Raw genomic sequence first — 22,325 nt, 5'->3', positions numbered from 1 at the left:
TGCCCCGGCTTCTCCCGGGCACGGCATGTACAGCAGCAGGCACATAAGGTCAGTGCATTTAGGGAAAAACACGACCACTGAATTAGAGCAGCCGAGCCAGCGAGGAAATCCTAACGCTAATCCCTGATCTTTCACCGACACACGGCAAAGCTCGGCCAAGCCGGCTGCTTCCCTCCTCCCCAGCCACAGCTGGAAAACACGGATAATGCTGCATTACCTTCCCTGCAGGGCTGCTGCGATTAATAGCAGCAGAGAGCTCCGAAATCCTTCAGGGATGGGCATGGCAGGGATTAATACTCGGCTAGATGGTCCCCCAGGACCATTTGCCAATGCCGTGCCCCATTTTCTTTATTCTTTGCTATTTACTTTTATTTTTTTTTCTGGGACCTGGCTGGTGTTTAATCTCATTTGGCAGTTATGGATTGTCTCCAAAATAATCAATGTTTGTGCATTCATCTGCATCGCTCAGCTGATCCCACAGGGATGAGCATCCAGCACTGGCGGGAGCCTTGGGCAGAGCATCCCTGCTCTCAGTGGCCAAGGAACCAACTTTGCTCCGTGTTTCCAAGGGGGAAACAAAACCTTTGGTGGTAGCAGGCAGCTCTGCCTCAAATTAATTTCGGTGCCATCGGGAAAATATCCTGTCGTCCTGCAAATCAGGCAGAAAATGATGCTCCCCACGCCTTCCCTCCTGCTTGCACCCTGTGTACTGCAAAGACACGTGTGAGGATGGAAAATCAATGGATCCAGAGCCTGCACAGCAGAATTTCTTCCTCATGTTTCATCTTGTTTCAAAAATCATGACAAAAATACAGCCCTGCCCTTTGTCAGAAGTAAAATACCCAGAGTTCAGCAAACTGCCAAGTTTTCCGTGTTCAAATTTCCGCTGGCAGCTGCTCTCCGCGGCATCCCAGCCAGTCAAACGCCCCGTGGGATGCAGCCAGCCCCAGAGCCCCGGATCCACGCTGGCAAATCTTCCCAGGTCGGCATCCGCGTGGTCTGAGCTCGTCAGGATCTGTCACGTCATCAGCTGCGCAGAGGGCAAGCAAGTCATGCGAGAAACGGGCATTTCTTAAAAAAATACAGGACCCGAAGCGTGAATCGTGGCTGAGTCACTGAAACACGAAACTCACTAAAGGGATGAATTAGAGCTATTAGAATATAGAGGTAATTACTCATGTGAACAATGCCCTGCTCGACTCTTTAATGATTACACAAATTAGTGCATAAAATTATGTTAATGGCTCTGCAAGCAGCACGTCCACCCAGCCCGCCCGGCGGGAGAGGACGCAGAGGTGAGCCGGGTCCCCCTCAGCACCCAGGAGCGAGGCAGGGAGGCCGGGAGAGGCTGCAGCCCATCCTGCGGCTCTGCGGGCTCTGTGCCTGTCCTGTCCCGCAGTTCTGCCAGGCTCCGTGCCCTGCCACGGCTCTGCCAGGTTCTGTGACCATCCCACAGAGCTCTGCTGGGCTCTGTGCCTGTCCTGCGGCTCTAGCCGGCTCCAGGACCATCCCGCAGCTCTGCCAGGCTCCGTGCCCATCCCATCCCGCAGCTCTGCCAGGCTCCGTGCCCATCCCATCCCGCAGCTCTGCCAGGCTCCGTGCCCATCCCATCCCGCAGCTCTGCCAGGCTCCGTGCCCATCCCATCCCGCAGCTCTGCCAGGCTCCGTGCCCATCCCATCCCGCAGCTCTGCCAGGCTCCGTGCCCATCCCATCCCGCAGCTCTGCCAGGCTTTGTACCCATCCCATCCTGCAGCTCTGCCAAGCTCCGTGCCCATCCTATGCTGCAGCTCTACCCAGCTCCAGGACCATCCTGCAGCTCTGCCAGGCTCCAGGACCATCCCACAACTCTGCCAGGCTCTGTGCCCATCCCAACCTGCAGCTCTGCCAGGCACCGTGCCCATCCCATCCTGCAGCTCTGCCAGGCACTGTGCCCATCCGATGCTGCAGCTCTGCCCTGCTCCATACCCGTCCTGTCCTGCAGCTCTGCCAGGCTCCGTGCCCATCCTATCCCACGGCTCTGCCAGGCTCTGTGCCCGTTCTGTCCCACGGCTCTGCCAGGCTCTGTGCCCATCCCGTCCCGCAGCTCTGCTGGGGCAGGACAAAGCACTGCAAGGACCACGCAGTGCGGGTGGATGCATCACTGGCTCACCTTCAGGCGTGCGGGAGAGGGATTTTAGGGAACGCTTATTACACAGGGAACTGCCTGGAATCTTCATTTTTCCTAATAATTCAGCTTTCTATTTGAAACCGCTCCAACTGCAGGTCCAGATAAACTGCTCTTCCCGTGCAGGTGCAGCGAGGATCATTCTGCACTCGGCATGGGGGACTCTCACCAAAGCTGGGGCTGTTCTAAGCCAATCTAGAAATTACTCTAATTTTGCTGCACAGCTAAAACCTGTGCTGTTATCAGGAGCAAGGAACCTCACGGCACAACCAACGCACAGAGATCAATGAAAGAATCCCCTGTTCTAAAGCAGAAGTTTCTGTTAGAAAAAAAAAAAAAAAACCAACCAAACAACAGAAAAAAAAAAAAAACCCCAAACTGTGGTTTCTGGGAGAAACCACAAGTTTTCTAACCGTTTCTATTTCGGAGCTAGTGTTGGGTTTATGAAGTACGGAGCTATCAGGACGATGTGCAGTGAGGGAGGAGAGATTCCCTCCCTGTCCAGGGCGCTCCCCGGAGCGGTCGCACAAAGAAGGCAGTATCGGGCCGGGCTGCCGGGCAGCTGCGCGGCCGAGGGCGGCACGGAGGGGCCACCCAGCCCCGGGGCGCACAATCGCCCTCAGTTGTACCAACAAAGCGGCACTATCGGAAGAGCAGGAGCATCGGAACACACTCCCTGCAGGAATGGCGCAGCTCGTCCAGCGCTGCCGGGGAGAAGCACTGGGGAGGGAACGCTCCCTGCTCGCTGTGCAACAGAAACTCACCTACCTCTGGATGGAAAAATGATTTAGGAGAGGGGGCTACCTTCAGATGTCCCTTCTGCTTTAACAAAGGCAATTCCATTTCCCTACCCCTTTCCACCTTCTTCAGAGAGAATGGCCTCTCAAAACATTTCGTTTCAGGAAGAACACACTCATGAAAGATGACACCTTGCCTTGGTTGGCATCTGTCGAAATCCTCGCAAAAACCTTCCGGGAAGAGGTGCTGGTGGAACAGCCCATTCCCACTAATGCACGAGGATATTAAAACCAATGCCAGCTTTGCCCACCGGCCCCAGCCGGGCCAGTGGATGGCCCCCAGGAAGCAGATTCCTCACGGGGGAAGTCAAACAGATTACTCAGATTCACTTTCACCCCTGGAGAAGCTGAAGGGCAAAAGAGATGGCACCAGGCTCCCCGGGTTGTGCCAGGCACGAGTGTTGTTCCCAAAACTCACCGACTCCTCATCATCTCTGTCACAATGTTAATGAACTCATAACGTGGTATAATTAAAAACTGAGAGTGTGTCAGGAGGCACAGCCTCCTCCAGTTAACTTCTCCTAATGCTGTCAAACTTGGTTCATAGCACATTTCTGAGATATTAATTTAATTCCTCTATTTTATGTCAATCAGAGCAGATGATGTTCTCCTCAAGGACGGTGGAACACGCTGGATCAGAATCTGAAATTAAAACACAGGGCACTTGGGGAAAGCCTTGCTTCACCCTGTGGTTTCCCTGCTCCAGCACTGCCTGCCTGGCTGTTCGCAGCACGTGACAGAAACAATTTTATGGGAAAAAAGGGAATGCACAAGAGCTCCACACTGGGAGCAGGTTTGTTACAGGATCTCTCAATGCTTCACAAACACCACAGCTGGGACACGGAGAACAAAGTGGGTGGGTGATGCTGGGGCAGGAACAGACCAGCAGCTCCTCCTGGAGTGACCCGAGCTCTCCTCTTGGAGGGGGAAAGCCAAAATGAGGGAGAACCCAGAAAGCTCTGCTCCCTCCCATTCTCCAGGTGAAATGGAAAGGATCCTCCACTCCACGGGGAGGATCGCAGCCTTCTGGCAGAGGTGTGGTCCCCACCGGCTCTGAGAGACTGCAGTCAGAAGTTTTCCAGGAAGGTGACACTCCACAAATCCCAAAGTAGAGAACACTGTGGTCCCACCTCCTCTTCCTAGGCGTCAGTGCCCTCCTGGAGCATCCACAGGGTGATCCAAACCACTGAGATAATCCCAGGAGCAAACAATCCTCACCTAACCCCCGTTCCAGCAGTTGATCCACACACAGGTGAGACGTGGAGCACATCCTGCATGCACCAGCTCCCTGGAGGCAGAAGCAGGATTGACAAATTACAGCCTTCCTGCACCTCCAGCACACACCGTGCACAGGGAATTGCGAGTTCCAGCCTTCCTGCACCTCCAGCACACACCTTGCACAGGGAATTGCGAGTTCCAGCCTTCCTGCACCTCCAGCACACACCTTGCACAGGGAATTCTGTGTTCCAGCCTTCCTGCACCTCCAGCACACACCTTGCACAGGGAATTGCGAGTTCCAGCCTTCCTGCACCTCCAGCACACACCGTGCACAGGGAATTCTGTGTTCCAGCCTTCCTGCACCTCCAGCACACACCGTGCACAGGGAATTCCATGTCCTAGTTGGCTGAATTGCTCCTGAAATTGGTGCTCCACATGACAGTGAGCTCCTGGTGAACCTGCTTAGAGCCACCAGCTCTGGACTCCCTGGCTCAGAACTGAGGGCTGTATTCCAAAGTGGAGACAGTGATCCCTCAGGAGTGCCGGGGTCCTTCACTCCTCCGCCCCATGGGTCCTTTGGAGAGGGATCCTCTCCTAACTCCAGTCCTGACACACCAAACTCTTCAGGTTTTGCTTTGTGAAACGCCCTGAGCACGCCCACACCCTTTAAAATCACTTTCCTCCACCACCAGCGATGGAACAGCTCAGCTCCCAGTAGAGTCGGGGGTTTTTGGGCCGAATTTCACCTTTGCTGCCCCAGCTCACACCCGTGTGCCGTGGACCCTACTGCCCTCGTTTCCCACATCCTAACAAAGTGCTCTGGCCACAGCCATCCCGCTGTCCCAGCCTCCTTTGGGCATCCAGCCACGGCCCACGGGGAAGGCGCCGTGGCCAGCCTGGCCACGAGTGCCACAGGGGTGCCACTGCCCCTGCCCACAGCCCAAGGATTACACAAGATCCCAGCTCCTGCTCCATCCACCCACTCCAGTAATGGTCCCACAGACCAGTTCTGCCCCCATTTATCCCCGGGACAAGCCCATCAATCTCCCATTTCCCCCATGTGATCTCCTATCACGCTCACACTAACGCTCCCTCCTTTAAGGATGGAGAACTCATTCTTTTCCCCTCCCCATCGACTGGATTCCACCCATTTCCCAGGGAACTGATCCTTTATTGAGGAGAAGCTCATCCATGGGCGCTTCCTGTGGAACACTCGGGCTCTGTTCCACACAAAGGGCTTTTGTCCGGACCCCAACGCGAGGGCGGCGGGCGAGGACGAGGCTCTGCGACCAACGATGACACGGGCCGTGTTTTTGTAAAAACTTTATTTGTCAAAGAAAAAAAAGCAATGGCCAATTGAAACCTACATCATCTTTTAACTCCAATTTTGGTCTTTAAATTTAGAGAAATGACTTATTTACTTTTTTTTTTTTTTTAAACAAACCCCCCTTTTTCCCCTTTAAGGTTTACCATCTACTCGTGCTGAATCCTTCCAAGGAGATTGCTCCAGCGTACCTCTCCAGGTCCTCGCTTTGCTCCTTTTACCAAAAAAATGCAAAACTCCATCGTGCATCTTAAGGGCTCCAATCGTCAAAAATAGGAAAAAAAAATATCTTTGGAATAGCCAATTGAGTTGAATAAAAAAAATCCACACGAATGCGGTTTGGTTGGGGCAGGAATCCACTCCTATGTTCCTGGTAATTTGATCCCGCTCCATGAATCCTTGTAATTCAGCCTCCCTATCCTATCCACATTATGATTTGAATCCAATGATCCAGCTCCAAGGATTGGGATCCAGTGAGCCCTCTCCAATCCAAACCTTTATAACCAGCAAAACCAAAAAAGAGGAGGCAAAAAGTTAGATACTGTAATGAAAAAATAGGATTCTGGGGAATGATCAGTTATGTTTGCCATCAATTAATTCAGATGTACAGTAATAACTATCAATTCCCCAAAACAAACTTTCCAATGGTGATGCTCAGATAATTTCTTTAGAAATGTTAATTACTATTTGGAGGAAACATTGTAAATATTTACAATATGTCAACTGGAAATGCCAACATACTCAGCGCATTGGTGGGTACGAGGTTTTGTGGTTGTAAAAAATGGTTTTACTAAACTGGAAAAGCTTTAACTGCTCGGTCTATCCACCTACTATGGAATGGCTGGACTACAGCTGCACTCCCAGCTGGAGGGAACGTTTACAATCGGTGTTTTCACACGGATCGTGAGTCAATCGTGAATTAGTCTGAGGGGGCAGGGCTGAGACTTAAATTATTCCCCACTAGGTTTGCTATTTTTATTTTGCTTTCATTCTGGTACTTATAAAAATGCAACAGCCACGCTGTATCAGTCACACAGAGGACATGCAGATTTTAGCAGTATTGATATTATACTCTGATTGCAAGTTCTACTACAAGTGTACGGATACTACGGACATGGACACTTGTAACCAAACGCTGCGGGACAAATAAACCAAATACTTCCCCCCCGGCCCCGGTTACTCCTTTAGAAAACTAGAATGGAATAGAGAATTACAAAAGCAGGGATTTGGCCACAATTGCCCCCCCAGAGAAGGAAGTTTTTAAAGAGAAGAGCAATCGCAGCCTGCGGTCACGAGGACATGCCTGAAGCGACACGTGGGGACACGTAGGTGCTGGGCCTCAATTCCCCTGTCTCTCAGTATAAGGTCAATACTGCCAAGTTCATCTGTGACAATAGCACTTGGAGTCATACCATTGCCTCCATTATTGATCTGATCCTCCTCAATCCTCCTTTTGACAATCCTAAAATGATTGACATGTGCTCCACAATCCTTTAATCCAAAGCATTCTTAATCCATCTCTTCAGATATGTCTACAGAAAGACACACGAAAAGGCAAGATAAAATGTAAGATTCCCCCAGAAGAGACAAGTTAGCCACAAACATCCCAACATCCCCAGCTCGTCTCGACCACAGCGGAACACTGAGACATTTACACAGCAATACCACAGCTCCAAGAATGTTGGTGTTGAACTAGAACTAAACCAGAACAATCCTGACTGACAGCAATTAAAATACAATTTACCAAAGACAGGAGGGGAATGTCGGTGTCGAGGAGCAAATACTCACTAGGGATTTTACACAAGAATGCAATTCAACACTTCAGCCAATTCGAGTAAAACAGTTGGAATTAAAAAAAAAAATGAAAGACTGTACTAAGTAAAGGAAAACTGTGTACAACATGGGGTTCTACAAAAAGATCAGAGCTAGAGTGATGTTTATGTACGAGATCGGGATCTGCTGTGGCGGGGAGAGTAGCGTGGAGATCCTCTGCTTCTTCTTGGGGAATAACTGCGGCTTCTGCTGTTGCTTCGACTACGGCTCCTGCTACGACTACGGCTGCGGGACCGAGATCTTCCATAGCTTGGGCTTCTTGGGCCATCAACTTTAACACGGATGTAGGCAGTTTCTCCCTATTGAATAGACAGAACTTTCGATTGAAACGTCGAGGCTTCAGGGCCATGTTTCAGGCATGCTGACAGACTGCAGACAGCGTTACTACGGCCGGGACAGACAGCAGAGCTTACACGTCTATGTCCAGCCTGACCACACACTTATTTAGCTGCTTCCTAACCAAACAACGGCCACCACGCGTTCCTTACCTTCAAATCCTACTGTTAAGCCCCTTGTATCCAATTCTGGCCAAAGAAAGTAAGCGTGATACCTACCTCGTGAGATCTAAATTTAGTGTTATCCAGCTTTCGCACAGCGTAGGTCATGTCTTCCTTCCGCACAAACTCCACGACACCAGTGCCATCTCGGAAAACATCAGCATAACATACATCACCTGCTTCACGCATGTGATCCTTTAAATCCTGCCAACTTCCACTTGGAGGCAGCCCTACAGAAAAACCAAAACGTGACTTTAAAACCGGATTAGAGCCTCACCTCCTGCACTGCAGCAGAGCAAAGGAGAGGAGCGCCCAGCATCGTGGGGACACCACTGCTCCCCTCCCGAAGCACACGGGGCCGTGCTTTTTAACGAGAAGCTCGCAGCCGCACCGCGCCTGCAGGACCCCGGGGGAGCACTTGGGCCGAGAGAGAGCAATGACTCACCCGAGACGATCACTCTGTACTCCGAGCGCCGGGACGGGGGGCCGTACCTGCCCCGGGGGGCTCCTCCTCCCCCGCCGCCGCCGCCGCCTCTGCCGGTGCCGCGGCCGCTCCGAGGGAACTCCACGCGGAGGCGGTAGCCATCGTAGTCGTAGCCGTCCCGCCCGTAGACGGCGTCCTCCGCGTCCCTGCGGGCGGCACGGGGCGGGCGGTGAGCGCGGCCGCCGCACCCCCCGCCTTTGTTCCCGCTTCCCGCCCGCCGCCTCGCCAGGCCCCGTTAGCGCGGCCCGGTGCTGCCGGGCGGGCAGCGGCGGCTCCGCCGGGGCTGGGGGGGGGCCCAGGGCAGCGCCACAGGGGTCTCACCTGGGGTCCTCAAACTCGACGAAGGCGAAGGGCGGGCCCCCGCGGCGGTTCTTCAAGTCGATGTCGCGGATGGCGCCGTACTTGTAAAACACGTCCTCGATGTCCTTGGTGCGGATGTCGGGGGGCAGGTTCCCCACGTAGATGCGGCAGTCGTTGTTGCCGGCCGGGCCGCGGATGACGCCGCCGCCGGACATGGCGAGGTCGGCAATGTTTGCGGCGGCGCGGGGCGGTGCGGGCGGCGCGGGGCGGCGGTGGCGGGGCCGGGCCGGGCTCTCGGAGCGCTCGTCACCTCCCCCGACCGCCGCTTCAAAATGGCGCCCGCGGCTCCGCTCGCGCTGCCTCTGCGCGCACCGATCTCACCCCGGGACGCAGCACCGGCCGCAGCACCGCCCGCGCTCACGGCGGGCCAGCAGCGCGCGCGTCTTCCGCCGCGCCCTCACCCGCCCGCCCCGCGCATGCGCGGTGCCACCGCAAAGTAGTCCCTCGGCTCTCGCCGCCGCGGAGGAGCCGAGTCCGTGCGGGGGCCGCCGCGGCGGGGCGCGAGGCTGCGGGAGCTCCGGTACACCGTGTGGAGCTTGCGGTCCCCGCGGCAGACGAAAGGGCACTCCTCCCGGCAGCGGCTTAAACGGCGGAGGCCGCGTGACGTCACGTCCGGTGCGGCGCCCCGCTCCTTTAGGCCCGGCCGGGGAGGGCGCGGCCCACAATGCACCGCGCGGGACGGCGGGCGCGCTTGGCGCCAAGCGCGGGGCGGCTCCCACAATGCCCCGCGGGGCGGGCCGGCATGGCGCCGCGCCCCCGCCCCGCCGCGCCCGCCACGGCCCCGCCGCCGGCTGAAGGGGGCAGGAGAAACGCGCTGTCCCCGTGTGCCGAGCCTCTCGGGACAGGAGAAAAGCGCCGTGGCCGCTCCCCGGGGGGCAGGACCCAAGATGGCCGCCCCGGGGGCTGAGGGGAGCGGGGCGGGCCCCGAGCTCACACTTCTCGTGGGGCGTTTAAATCGCCTGGGTTTGGGCCTTCTCCCCGCTCGCGGGGTGTGTTCCCACTGCTGAGCCCACCGCGTGGTCCCTGGGGGCTCCTGCGTCCAGCACTTGCAGCTGAGCACGATGGGCTTGGGCAAAACAAACTTTAGGAATGGGCTTGACTTGGTGTCTGAAGTTAATAAAAGCGGATGAACAAAAGGCGTTAAAATTTGAGGCGAAGTCGCGTCCCGAGTGGGTGCATTTGAGAACACTGCTGAGGGCTGCGTGCTCCTGCTGAAGAATGTTCTACATAGTGCACTTGCGAAGGTTTAATGTAGCGTCACATGAAAAACGGACTCAACTGAAGGCAAAAAAGGATAACCCGGGGAAGAAGCAGGACGGTAATATCCAAATATGTTATGTTTTTAAAATGGTAATTTGAATAAAGACACTTTAAAATGACTGCGGTGCTCTGCATTGTCACAAAGCCCTCAAAGATGTGTTAAAGCAGCTTTAGAGTGAGAAACCACTTGAGGTAATGCAGAAATTGTGCTAACAATCCCTGAAATAAACGACCTTGTGCGGTCTAGGTGTGTGTCACTGATGGATCCCCGGCTGTTTGCATCACACCAGCGACCGCGTGGTGCTGCAGAGCTTGGGCCGCTGAAACCACCGCGAGCGGCTGAATGGGAGCGTGGAGAAAGCCCTTCGAGCCTGGTGAGTTCATTAAGGGCTTGTGGAAAGTGCCTCCTGCCCTTCCTTGGAGCCCATCATTTCTCACAGTTAATGAAAAACGCATGTTCCTCCGGGAAAACAGCAGTCAGGACAGGGTTTTCTATGGGAAAACAGCAGTCAGGACAGGGTTTTCTATGGAAAAACAGCAGTCAGGACAGGGTTTTCTATGGAAAAACAGCAGTCAGGACAGGGTTTTCTATGGAAAAACAGCAGTCAGGACAGGGTTTTCTCTGGGAAAACAGCAGTCAGGACAGGGTTTTCTATGGAAAAACAGCAGTCAGGACAGGGTTTTCTCTGGGAAAACAGCAGTCAGGACAGGGTTTTCTATGGAAAAACAGCAGTCAGGACAGGGTTTTCTCTGGGAAAACAGCAGTCAGGACAGGGTTTTCTCTGGGAAAACAGCCGACAGGAAGGGTTTTCAGTGTAGCATCAGGACTCTGTGCTGTTAGCGGTGCTGCTCGTTTTTCTCCCCCCGAGGTGGAAGGGCAGGGCGCCTCTGCCCCAGGGTTTCTAAGGAGGAATGTCCCTGTTGGGTCGCCAGGGGGTTAAATACCAGCAGGGAGGGGTGAGAGAGCCCATCTTACAAGGGGCAAAGCGTAAATTCCCGACTGCCTGGGCGTGTTCTGCGTGTGTGACAGAGTTTTGGGGTTTCACAGTTCTCTCTGTAGTGGGGAGCAGCGACCGCAGCCCCTGCTGGGCCAGCGCGGATCTGTGTAACCTCAGGGGGTGATTTGGGGCAGATAATGGGCTTTTAAGATTATTTAAAAGCTACTCACAATTTAACAAGCTGTTGGGTTATTTGCCAGCTCACCAGGAACACTTTATGGAGTTCCCATCCCTGGAAGTGCCCAGGAGGTGGCACTCAGTGGTGACAGGGTGGTGCTGGGTCAAGGATTGGACACGCTGATCTTGGAGGTCTTTTCCAGCCTATGATTCAGGGATTCTGTGATCCCTGGCAGTGTCCAAGGCCAGGCTGGACGGGGCTTGGAGCAGCCTGGGACAGTGGAAGGTGTCCCTGCCCGTGACAGAGGGTGGCCCTGGGTGGGCTTTAAGGCCCTTCCCAACCCAAACCTTTCTGTGATATGAAAAAAACATAACAAGACCTCTTGCCACAAAAAATTAAAACAAACAAACAAACAAACAAAAAACAAAACAAAACAACCCCCCCAAAAAAACCAAACCCACAAAAAACCAAAAACACACAAAAATCCTGATTATGCTTTTCCCAAGTGTAGGGAAACTCCATCCCTTGCCAAGAAATGAGTCTCTATTTTCAAAACCTCATTAAACCCACTGAAAGTTACTCTTAAAGGCATCATAAACCAATGGTAAGTCTGCCTGCTTGGTGAAAACCCCGTTGCATAATTTCTTTTGTGTCTTAATAATCCTCATAACTGCTTTAAATGATTCTTTTAATTACCTTAATGAAGTGTCTCTTTATAGCAGAGTTAGATGTTTTCTTCCTCATTGCTTTCCTTAGGTCTGTGTTATCACTGGAGTGTTTAGTGGGATATGCTGCACAATACTTATTTCTCAGAGTCATTTTTGGCTCTCTAGCAAAACACGCGTGGGGAATTAATAAGTTATGTAGAAAATAACTTACTGGGAAGGCAAAGGCAAATAATCTTGCTGAAAAAAAGAAGCCAACTACTGTAAAATGACAAGTTTTTGTCCTCAAAATGGGAGCAACGGAAACCAGGGAGAATAATGCAGATATTACCCACATAATATCATTGCTTATTGTTATTCCTGATGAAACTTGGGAAGCAGGAGGTTTCCCAAGCAGAGCTGCAGAGCTGCAGGGCTGGGGCTGTGGCCCAGGCCTGTCATCGCCCAGCTCTGTCACAGAGAACCTGTTTGTCCTAATCCTTGCTACAGAGCCATCCAGCTGGATTAGTCCTGACTAATCTTTCTGTCTTGCAAAATAACAGTTCATCAAAGCCCAGATTGTTTGGGAGAAAAGAGTCGGTTTTTAAGAGGCATCTGAATTCTTTTTTTTTTGAGAACTGAGCAATGAGCTGTCCAAACTTGCCATTTCCCTCCTGTAACTGTCCTTTGGAATCTGCTGCTGGAGGGGTTTCCTTGGCATTTCACCAGGAACTTGAAACCACACAGGTTGTGTCTTTGCAGTGAAATCAAAGCTGATATTTTGGGCTGTGTGTGTGTGTCCATTTTAAATAGTGCTTCAGAGTGATCAAACTTACTGTTTTGCATGTAGGAAAAAGATCCAAAAACACCAGTCTGACTTTTTCAGAGAAACTCTGAGCTTAAGATAAGACAAGGAAAGTGTGTGTAAGCTTGAAAATAATTCCCATAGCAGTGGATGGTGACAGAGCTCGTTTTGTTTATGCAGATTTAACTGCAAGCAAAGAGATTTCCTCTGCACATGCTGGGGCATGTCTGGATGCAAACAGAAAACACAGCACACTGCCAGTGGGAATTTTTCCTGGAAGCCAGCCCAAAAGGACACACACAGGTGGGGACTTAAAGGAGAAAAGCCAGACGAGCAGAGGTAACACCACCGGAATTCAAATCGTCCCAGGTGGATTGGGAATGCTTATTTTTTAAATTTCCAAACCCCTGCTGTTTTTCCTTCCTGAGAACAGCCACACCCCACGATGTGCTCAGATCCAAGGTCCCTGGAGCAGAGTGACAGGGCACAGGGAAGCAGAATCAGTTAAATTGTGTGTGGTTATTTGTTGGGCTGGTAGCAATAAAAGATTAATTTTTAAATATTAAAAATAATAAAAATCATGGGTTTGCTGTGATTTCTGCTGTCTTGTTTTCACGTTACTTGGATTTGCAGTGATTCCCACATGCTAGCACACCATGGCCGGGGCTGGGAGGGAACGGAGCAGCAGTTAGCACAGACCAGAAATTTTCAGTGAGCCCCCCCAACCCATTTTCATGGATTTATTTCTCTGGGAAGACATTTCTGTTCATCCAGAGCTCTGCCATTGCTCCCTGCCTCCCGCTGTCACCGAATATCGTGGCAGCTGCTTGCATTGCTCTTCCCTCTCCCTGCCTGGTGGGATGCTCCAAGGCCTGACGAGGAGAGGGAGGAAAATAAATGCAAGCTGTCAGTGTAAATAAACCTGCTAACATTTATTCCTGCTAAGGAATAAATAAGCGGAAATAAATAAATAAATAGGCGGAAAGGAGCGAATCCATTGGGGTCGCTCACTCCAGAGGGAACGTCGTGGTTTGGCGGGGACTGGGCAGCGAGGGTTTTCCTGCAGCTGCTCCTTTTCCTTTTGCTGGTTTTATTTCCCTGTGCATTTTCCTGGAGTTGCCTCCTTTCCCCTCGAGGCATTCCCACACTCCAGGCGTGTGGCACACAGGTGACTGAGCCATCCACACTGGGAGATCCGGTGAGGAGCCGCTACCAGAGGCGGCACAGGCGGCACAGCTCCAGCAACGGGAGCTCACCGGCCCCTCCTGGCACTTCCCTTCCCACCACTTGTGTTCCAGCTGGGAGTGAGCAGTGCCATCCTGATACAGGGAACTGAAACGGTGTTTGTCCATTAGAGGTATTGATCGCTTCTTATCTGGCGTGTGGCATCTGTCACCATCCCTGCCAGGGCACCGCAGGGCCACGGCCAGCGGGAGCTCTGCACTTACACATCCCAGCGATGTCCCTGTACGGGCCGTGCCACCCAGCCAAGCCTTGGGAGCGTGGATGGAGCTGCATCTCTTTGTTCTCCAAAAATAACCCAGATTTGCCAGGCCTGAGTGGCTTTTAAAAGGTTTTCCATTAGCTTTCCGTGGAGAGCCGCTGGCAGCGCTGCCGATGTCCCCGCTGCCTCCCCGACTCGGGGTTTCAGCACCACGCGGCCCCTGTGGCATCAGTGAGGGTTTGCTGATTTTATTTAACACAAGGAACTACAACGAGAGAGAAATGCACTAAGATTGGTTTCAAGCAGAATATTTTAAAATACAAATAAAGTTTTCGGAGCTGTTTTGTGGGCACTGTAACTTTATGTAAACACTGGAGGAGGCGAGGGACTGTGATAACCATGTGAAACAAAACCTCACAGAGACCAGGGTGGGAGGGACACTGAGCCATCTATTTTTCCTGTCAGAGCTCAATGAAAGGCAAATAAACCAGGAAAAATAAACTCAACGTTTACAAAAGGGCCAGCGTGGGAGCAGCCGCCAAGGTTTGCTGATCCCAGTGCCCAGGTACTGCTGAAAGCATTCTGCTCCCACTGGAAATCCTGTCCACAGCATTTTATTATCCAGACATTGCTAATCTAGGAAACCTCATGGTTCATATCCCACTAATTCTTAAAGAGAAGGATGCAAAGTAAGTGCTTTTAAATGAGCAGGTTAAAAGATGAGTCAGAAATTAGGAGCAGGGCCCCAGCAGTGGCTGTTCCATTCTCTGCTCTTCAATGCAAAGAAAAAACAATACCATTTGATTTATGTATAATACTGCACTTGCTGTACCGCTGTACATGAAATATAACCTCTTTTTTTCCTTTTCCTAATAGGCCTTTTAGGTGCAGTTTCTTGAGGGCAGTAAATAGGAATATCAAGCCTTTGTCAGCTGTGTCACTTAGAGCATGAAAGATGGATACAAATTTGATCATTTCCCAAGAAGCAATATTTTTATCCTCTGAAATACACATGAGAAAGAAAGGACCCACGGAGCAGAAGCTGCCTGGGATGGGATGAGGAGCCTGGGCTGGCAAGGGCAGGCAGCTGCAGCACCAGTAAAAGCTGCAGTTCCTCCATGGGAACCAGTTGACCATAAATCCAAGGCTCTGGATAATGTCCTGGCATACCAGGGACTTTACTGCTTCTTTGTTTTTCTTCCTGTTCCAGAGGGTTTCACCACACACACACACACACACACACACACACACACACACGTGGCATCCCCGTGAGGCGTTTTTGCTGTTAGCAGCAAACAATACCTGTGCTGTGGGGCCGAGGGTGAGCACAAAGCAGAGCCTCCCCTTCTGTTTGCTCTGAGAGCATCAATGCTGCCAGTGAGCAGTTTTTCCCCTCTAGGGCTCATTTTTGTTTATTATTCCCCTTTTCATTCCTCCTTATCCTCCCAAACTGATTGCATGCCTGCTTGGAGTTAAACACCAGCTGAGCACTGTGATGGACTGGGGCTGAAGTGCCCCTGGGCTCTGGTGGGACTGGAATAAGCTGGAAATATATCTTCCAGACCCCTAACATTGGTGGTTTACACGAGGGCATGGCTTTGGGTGTCGCTGGTGTCCGCCGGCTTCTGGGTGCTCCATGGTAAAACCAGGTGTGTGTGCTGGTGGCTGACAACAGGCTGGCCTGGATCCCAGCACGGGGCTCACCTGCACGGGGCTCACCTGGCTCCCAGCATGGGGCTCACCTGGCTCCCAGCATGGGGCTCACCTGGCTCCCAGTATGGGGGGATCACCTGGGTCCCAGCACAGAGGCTCAGCTGGCTCCCAGTATGGGGGCTCACCTGGGTCCCAGTATGGGGCTCACCTGCACGGGGCTCACCTGGGTCCCAGCATGGGGCTCACCTGGCTCCCAGCACAGAGGCTCAGCTGGCTTCCAGTATGGGGGGCTCACCTGGGTCCTAGCACGGGGCTCACCTGGGTCCCAGTATGGGGGGGTCACCTGGATCCCAGCATGGGGGGCTCACCTGGGTCCCAGCACGGGGCTCACCTGGGTCCCAGCACGGGGCTCACCTGGGTCCCAGTATGGGGGGCTCACCTGGGTCCCTGCACGGGGCTCACCTGGCTCCCAGCATGGGGGGCTCACCTGGGTCCCTGCACGGGGCTCACCTGGGTCCCAGCACGGAGGCAGAGCTGTCCCAGGGCACCAAGGGCTGTTCCCAAGGCCATGTGTCTGTGCAGAGCTGTGCTCTCCTCCCACGGATATTCCCGGGCCGTGGGACCTGAGCAGTTGCAACATTCCCGTAATAAAACCACCACCTTTGCAAGCTTTGGCAATGTTTGGCTGGAAGCCTCTGCTCTTTCCTGGCCATGAAGTGCATTCCTGACACCTCTCCCTGTGTATCCACAATAACCATCTCCTCAGACCAGGGAAGGGGCTAGACCCTGCCCAGTAACTCCCACACTGGGAATTGTCAAGCAGGGGATGGGGTGCACTTGCAGCTCCAGATGGGAGTTTTCCTGGCTCGTTCTGGAGATGCCAGATGGAGGTGGATATGGGCTGTGCTCCCCTCTCTCCCTGCTCCTGCCCTCGTGCCCTCGCTGAGCGTTTGGGTTGTGCTGGCTCGGAGCAGTGCCCTGCACAAGGGCAGCCCTTCCCTCTGCATTTCCAAGGCTGATTAAGCGGGAGGCAGAGTTGCCTTAAGCATTCCTCTAATTAAAACAAAATCCCTCATGGCCTCTTACATACAGAGAGATATTACAGACCTAAGGGTTGTATAAAATGTGTATTTATTGATCAGATCAACTGTTGCAGCTCCTGTAGAGTTCAGTGAGAGCATCAACATGACCAGGCTGGCGAGGAGGGCAGGAGGGGGTTTGATCCAAGCTCTCAGTGATGCCAGCCCAGGCCCAGCCCGTGGGTACCGCCTGCTATGAATACATTGATACACTTTTGTATTCATTTATGTACACTGACATACACAGCTGCCCAGCTAGGCATCACCTCCAGCACCCATCTGGGTCCTGCTCTCCCAGGCTGTTCCCTGGATATGCTTTGTGGAGTTGTACCACAGGGGGTTGTTACTGGCTGCTTTGCTTCTGAGTCCACTCAAATGGCTGTTTTTTCTATTGCAGGAAGGCAAAAGCATTTCTGGTAAAGCCTTGGAGTGATCGAAGGACAGGACATACTTTCCAGGGAGATGCAACCACTTGAAAGCTTTTGCAGGCTGAGATTTTGTTCTCAACAAGTTGCTCCAATTTGAAGCAGAATCCTAAGAAATGTGAGTGAGTGGTGGAAATGTCTGCAGGCCTGGATTAAAGTGGCGCTGGCAGATGAGGCTGTAGCTTCCACAAGATAAACATTACAGAAAAATAGTGTAAATACGGGGGATTCTATTTTTTTCCCCCTCATTTTTCCCTCACTTGGTCTAGGAACTGCTAAAGCTTAAATAAATTGTTGCAGAAGTGAGACTGACCTAAATTATTCTACACAGTGGAGACCTTGTCTCCTGCTTTTGGAGATTCTTGTATTTAAGCTGTGCCAGAACACAGTTTAAGTTGTCTGTTCAGCAGTAGCTCCTTCCTACGCCCTGGGGAGCTTGGGGGAAGGTGTGAGATCGGCTGATATGTGCCAGCAAGGCTGCTGGGGAGGCAAAGCCACCAGCTCACACACGCCAGGGGAGCCAGAAGGGATTTTTGGTGCCACACCATCCTGTGCTCGGTGCTGGCAGGTTTCCCTGCCCTGTGTGGGGCTGTCGCTGTGCCGGGCTCCACTTGTTCCCAGTGAACACGCAGTCCAGTGCCTAATTAAGTCATGCATGTGTGTCTAATCAGGGAATGCACAAGTGCCCAGATAATTTGCATTTGAGCACCCAAGGAGGTCGTGCATCAGCTTCCAAACTGACCCTGCATGGGCGCGCACAGGTTCACACCTGGAGCTCGCACAGGTGCAGGGCTATTCCTTCAGGGAAGCGGGGTCAGCGCATCCATGGGTGGCTCATGGATGGCCAGTGAGCCCCGATCAGGGCATGCATGAGCACCCGGGCAGCTCACGCATGAGCGCCTGTGGTTTGGCATACAAATGCCCAATTAGCCTGTGCATGACTGCTCAATCATTTCATGCATGAGCACTAAGTGGTTTACACATGGTTTCCCAGTAGGTTCACTGGTGAGCACCCAGTGTGTTCCCAGAGCAGGGACTCCCCTGGGGACTGCAGCCCGTGGCTGGAAGAAGGAGCAAGGAGCGTGGCAGAGTGGAGGGAGTGCAGCACGGGGATGTGGCTGATGTGGATGTGCCGAGGTGGGGCAGGAGGAACCCCCACCCTGCAGTCAGCCCAAAGCCACTCTCATGTTTTGGCACCTTCCAGCTCCTCTGACGGCAGCACCGTGCTCTGTGTGACCACAGGAACCCAGCTTTGGCAAGTGCTGTGGCTCACAGGAGGGTGGAGTAAATGATCTCAACAGCCCTTCTAGCCTTAAAAATGTAGGAAGCCTTTGATGTGCAGGCAGGACGCCTTGCAGATAAACCATGTGTGGTGTAGGGGGAGCACAGAAAAATGGAGAAACTCAAAGTAAAATTACCATCATCCTGGCCCTGGCCCTGCAGGCACCGAGTCTGTGTCCCCAACCCCTGTGCCACGGTCGGCTCAGAGCCCTGCACAGCCCACTGTGGGAGTGAAGCCACAAGACACAGTCACAGAACATGTGGCTTTGATGTGACCTTTCCTTCAGAGTTCATGTTGTCTCCAAACCCGTTTTTCTGTTCAGGAGAGATCAGATTAAAAGGAATTGCCAGCCCTCAGTGCATCCAGCCAGTCCAGAAGCCTGGGCTGGGGTGGTGGGAGCTGGGAGCAGAGGGCTGTGTGGCTTCTCACCCCTCGTCCCCCTGCATGCACTGAGGCAGTTCTTACATCCCTGTGCTCATACAACCCTGGCGAGATTCCAGAGAGACGTCCTTATTTATGGATCCTGCATGAACTGCACACCGCGAGTCACTCGCAAAAACTTGCAGGGAGCAGCTGACCTGAATCCATATTAATAAGGCTCACAAGCCGTGGAGTGTTTTCTCTCATGCCTGTGGGATGGCAGGAACGCGCTGCCTTGTGGCACGCAGGGTTTAGACAAAAAGCCGTCTATAGCCTGTCACATTTCTAAGCCTGTTTGCCTTGGAGATAAGCCCAGGCTGCCCTGCCGTGGTGCCACGCTGCCTCTGCTCCGGGACAGACCTGGGAGATGAGGAGCGATGGCTCCCAGCACGCTGGAGCCAGGGAAAGGCCGTGCTGGCTTTGGGGATGGCGTTGGGGTTTCAGAGCCCCAGTGTGTGATGCTGCTGGGATGTGTGGGACCTAGTCCCACAGAGGAGCATTTCTCCTTGGGCAGGGACACCTCAACATCTGCAGCCACTGCTCAGCTGCTTCCACAGCAGTTACAGGGAGGCACACTCTTCCCAGCTGGGAAACCCGGGGGACAGTCCCAGCTCTGGTATTCCTGCACTCTGGTCTCACGCTGGGATAAAGCCTTTGCAGATCAGGCAATAATCCAGAGGACTTGGGGCGGCTCTTGCTGTTAAAGGACCACTCATGGTGTCCAAACCCTCCGCATCAGTGGTGGCAGCTCCAGTGGGAGGTTTTAGAGCCTTTCCTTTTATAGGGCTTTTTCTTTTTCCACGGGATTTATCCAGGTTCAATAGCAGGGATTCAGGGAGATAATAACGTACATTAACCAGGGCGCTGGAAACTGCTTTGCAAACAAGATTGATCAAAGCAGCCCAGGATGGAGAGCAAACCCTCGGGAATGTGCTTTGCAAAACACTTGCCAAAACAATTGACTCCTGGTGAAAAATAACACATTGGGCAGCCCTGGGGGGCTGTGCCAGGGAGGGAGCCTCCCCCAGCAGCCAGAGTGCTGGTGGGGGGCTGCAGCCACGAGCAAGGGCTTTTGTGGATATGATGAAGTGGCCAAAGCCCTCTTGGGATGGAGGAGCAGTCCTGCTCCAGGGTGCCCACACCCTCCATTCCACTCCAGAGGGGAATTAATAGAAGGTGCTTTACTGCTGGTGTTGTTTTTATTGATTATTGGCAAAGAGAGTGACTGATGGCGGAGTCTAGAGAAAGGAGGGGAGCAGAGGTGCAGGAGAGACGTGGGAGGAGGAAAGAGGGAAGGAATTCCTGCAAGGACAGGAGATGAAGGTGACATTTCAGCCGTTGTCTGCTGTGGATCTGTGCTATAAAGTAAGTCAGTGTGCCACGTCCATGACAGGGCAGAGCAGAAATAATGGTCTGAGTCATATCAAAGTGAGTTTAGGTTAAATAAGAACAATTTCCTGTGGGGGATGTTTCTACAGGGGTACAGCATGGAAGTAGAGCTGGTGGAAAGAATGGTGTAGCCACACTCACATTGTCAGCCCTGCATTTGGATCTCAGAACTCTGCATTTCTTGTGGCAGATGAGCACAGAGTCTGTGGTTTTTTACTTGTAATTGCCTGGGATTGGAAACACATCCCAGGGGAAGCATGTGGCCATGGGGCAGGAGGAGCAGAGCCTTAGATGGCAAACTGCTTCTCACTCCAGGCCCTTTTCCTGTGAATCTCTGTGAAGTGCTTTGTATAGTCCAGTCAGAGGAATTTATAAACAAATACCTTTTGTCACTCTTCAGGAATGCATCTCCCTCCATCAATCCTGCAAGCACTTTCTTTGTCAAGGCCACCTCCTTCCAGTGCAAGGAGCAGGACTGAGCCAGGCAGAAGCAGGGCTCCTCCGCTTCCTCTTGCTGCAGATGCTTTGGGAGGAGGCAGGATGTAACTGGGATAGGGTTACACTGGGGTTATAAAAACAGTCACCAGCTCTGGGGACTGTAGACTGTCACCATTTGAGTTCACCACTCTTTGATACCTTGTCCCTTTGCTCCTCAGGGCAGCTGCCTCCTGCCCTGGGCTGAAGGTGCCCACAGGTTTCTCCAGGACAGGAGGGAGACAAGTGCTTCTGCACTGGGAAAATACCATGAGGTCCACATGGTGTGACTCCTGGGCATGTCTCGTGCAGAGTTAAAAGTTAGACTCAGTGATCCTCGTGGGTCTCCTCCAACTCAGAGTATTCTGTGATGGGAGCCCTCATGGGAAAGCTGGGGGCTCCCACTGGGTGGGACAGACAGGATAAAGATCGCCCAGCAGCTGCCTCTGGCCTTAAAACCTGCCGAGCCCCACAGCTGCCCTGCCTCAGCTGAGCCCTGAGAGCAGAGCACAAACCTCCCCGGTGCGAGCGGCGGCTCCGTTCCAAGGCTCTGCGCCGCCCGGTCTGGAAAGCTCATAAAACAGATCCACACGGCTCAGATCTGCTGCCTCAACAGAGCCTCGGCAGAGCTATAAATAGCCCAGCCAAGCGTGGTGCAGCGAACCTGAGCGGAGCCGGCTGCCCTCGTGGGCAGGCGCTCCGGGAGCCGTGTGGGGATGGCCGGCGCGGCCGCTCTGCGGCACGGCCTGAGGAGCTGGCCCGCTCTGGCTGGGCAAGGCCAGGACTGTGTCACCTGTCTGGGCATGGCCTTGTCCCCCCCGTGCTCCTTCAGCCTCAGTGCCGGGCACTGCGGTGTTCATTCATCCTCACTTCATTTTCTGCTGCTGACTTCTCTCTTAAAGCAGGAGCTCAGGTCTGGACCCATTAAGGAACAGTAAATATTTTATTTGCTGTTGGAGTTCTGACCAGTATCTCAGAGGCTACAAAGGTCACAGTAGGAAATATCCATTTCATTAGCAAACGGGATTGGCCAGTTCTGGGGCTGCTGGCTCGTGGAGTGAACCCAGCCGGTCCCCTGGGTGCCGTTACCAGCTGTAAGCTTGTCTTCATTCAGCAATCAAGTCAGGGAGGTTTCAGGACCTGGAGTGGTTTTCTTGGTTCTAAAGGCTATATAGGCAATTAAAACTGGTCTTGTTAAGAGGCAGCTGAACCCAGGCACCACTGTCTCCCTCTCACTGCTGTTCAGGCACTGCAGCGTGGGAACGGGGACAGCACAGGAATCAGGATTTTTTGTTCTGCTGGCCTTTTCTTCAGGTAGCTTCTGCAAAGGGCTTCTTGGCACTGCTGCTCGTGTGAAATGGAGCAACCAAAACGGGAGCTGGCTGGCGGCCAGCCCGGCAGCCGGGCGCGCAGGGGCAGCCGGGGGGGCAGGTGTGTGCCTGGAGCACGGCTATCGAGTGCAGGAGCCCCGCGTGGGACAGCCCAGTGTCTGAAGTACCAGGGTCACACCTGTGTTTGGAGACCCCTGTGCAGGAAAGCCAAGTGCACGAAGCACCGGGGTCACACCTGTGTTTGGAGACCCCTGTGCAGGAAAGCCAAGTGCACGAAGCACCGGGGTCACACCTGTGTTTGAGGACCCCAGGTGAACGAAGCACC

The 22,325-nt window shown here is 53.2% G+C and overlaps 1 protein-coding gene and 1 long non-coding RNA gene across 3 annotated transcripts; one reads left to right on the top strand and one right to left on the bottom strand.

Moving 5' to 3' along the window:
- Positions 1-5,488: 5,488 nt before the first annotated feature.
- Positions 5,489-9,083, bottom strand: SRSF1 (serine and arginine rich splicing factor 1). Of its 2 annotated transcripts, none has more exons than XR_011005505.1 (4): positions 8,640-9,083; positions 8,280-8,464; positions 6,917-8,064; positions 5,489-5,999 (listed from the first exon to the last, which is right to left on the bottom strand). XR_011005505.1 is itself a non-coding variant. In XM_068210753.1 (4 exons), exons 1-4 carry the CDS (start codon positions 8,831-8,833, stop codon positions 7,442-7,444), a joined length of 747 nt encoding a protein of 248 aa, XP_068066854.1. In that variant the 5' UTR covers positions 8,834-9,074; the 3' UTR covers positions 5,489-7,441. The 2 variants fall into 2 exon arrangements, 1 of the variants encoding a protein (XP_068066854.1); XM_068210753.1 differs by having other exon boundaries at positions 5,489-7,636; positions 7,892-8,064; positions 8,640-9,074.
- A 339-nt stretch (positions 9,084-9,422) lies between these two features.
- LOC137485947 (uncharacterized) lies at positions 9,423-13,684 on the top strand. The gene is made up of 3 exons (XR_011005510.1): positions 9,423-9,996; positions 10,186-10,312; positions 12,684-13,684. It is a non-coding gene; the product is annotated as an uncharacterized lncRNA (long non-coding RNA).
- Positions 13,685-22,325: the final 8,641 nt, after the last annotated feature.

This window comes from Anomalospiza imberbis, chromosome 20 (assembly GCF_031753505.1).
Source record: "Anomalospiza imberbis isolate Cuckoo-Finch-1a 21T00152 chromosome 20, ASM3175350v1, whole genome shotgun sequence".
In the NCBI taxonomy this organism is placed as follows: domain Eukaryota; kingdom Metazoa; phylum Chordata; class Aves; order Passeriformes; family Viduidae; genus Anomalospiza; species Anomalospiza imberbis.
This window is presented reverse-complemented; position numbering and strand designations above follow the sequence as displayed.

Coding starts and splice junctions, on each gene's coding strand:
- SRSF1 (XM_068210753.1), bottom strand. CDS start 8,833: ATGTCCGGCGGCGGCGTCATCCGCGGCCCGGCCGGCAACAACGACTGC. Junction 8,465..8,639: donor GTCGAGTTTGAGGACCCCAG/GTGAGACCCCTG, acceptor TGCCGCCCGCAG/GGACGCGGAGGACGCCGTCT. Junction 7,637..7,891: donor CTAAATTTAGATCTCACGAG/GTAGGTATCACG, acceptor TCTATTCAATAG/GGAGAAACTGCCTACATCCG.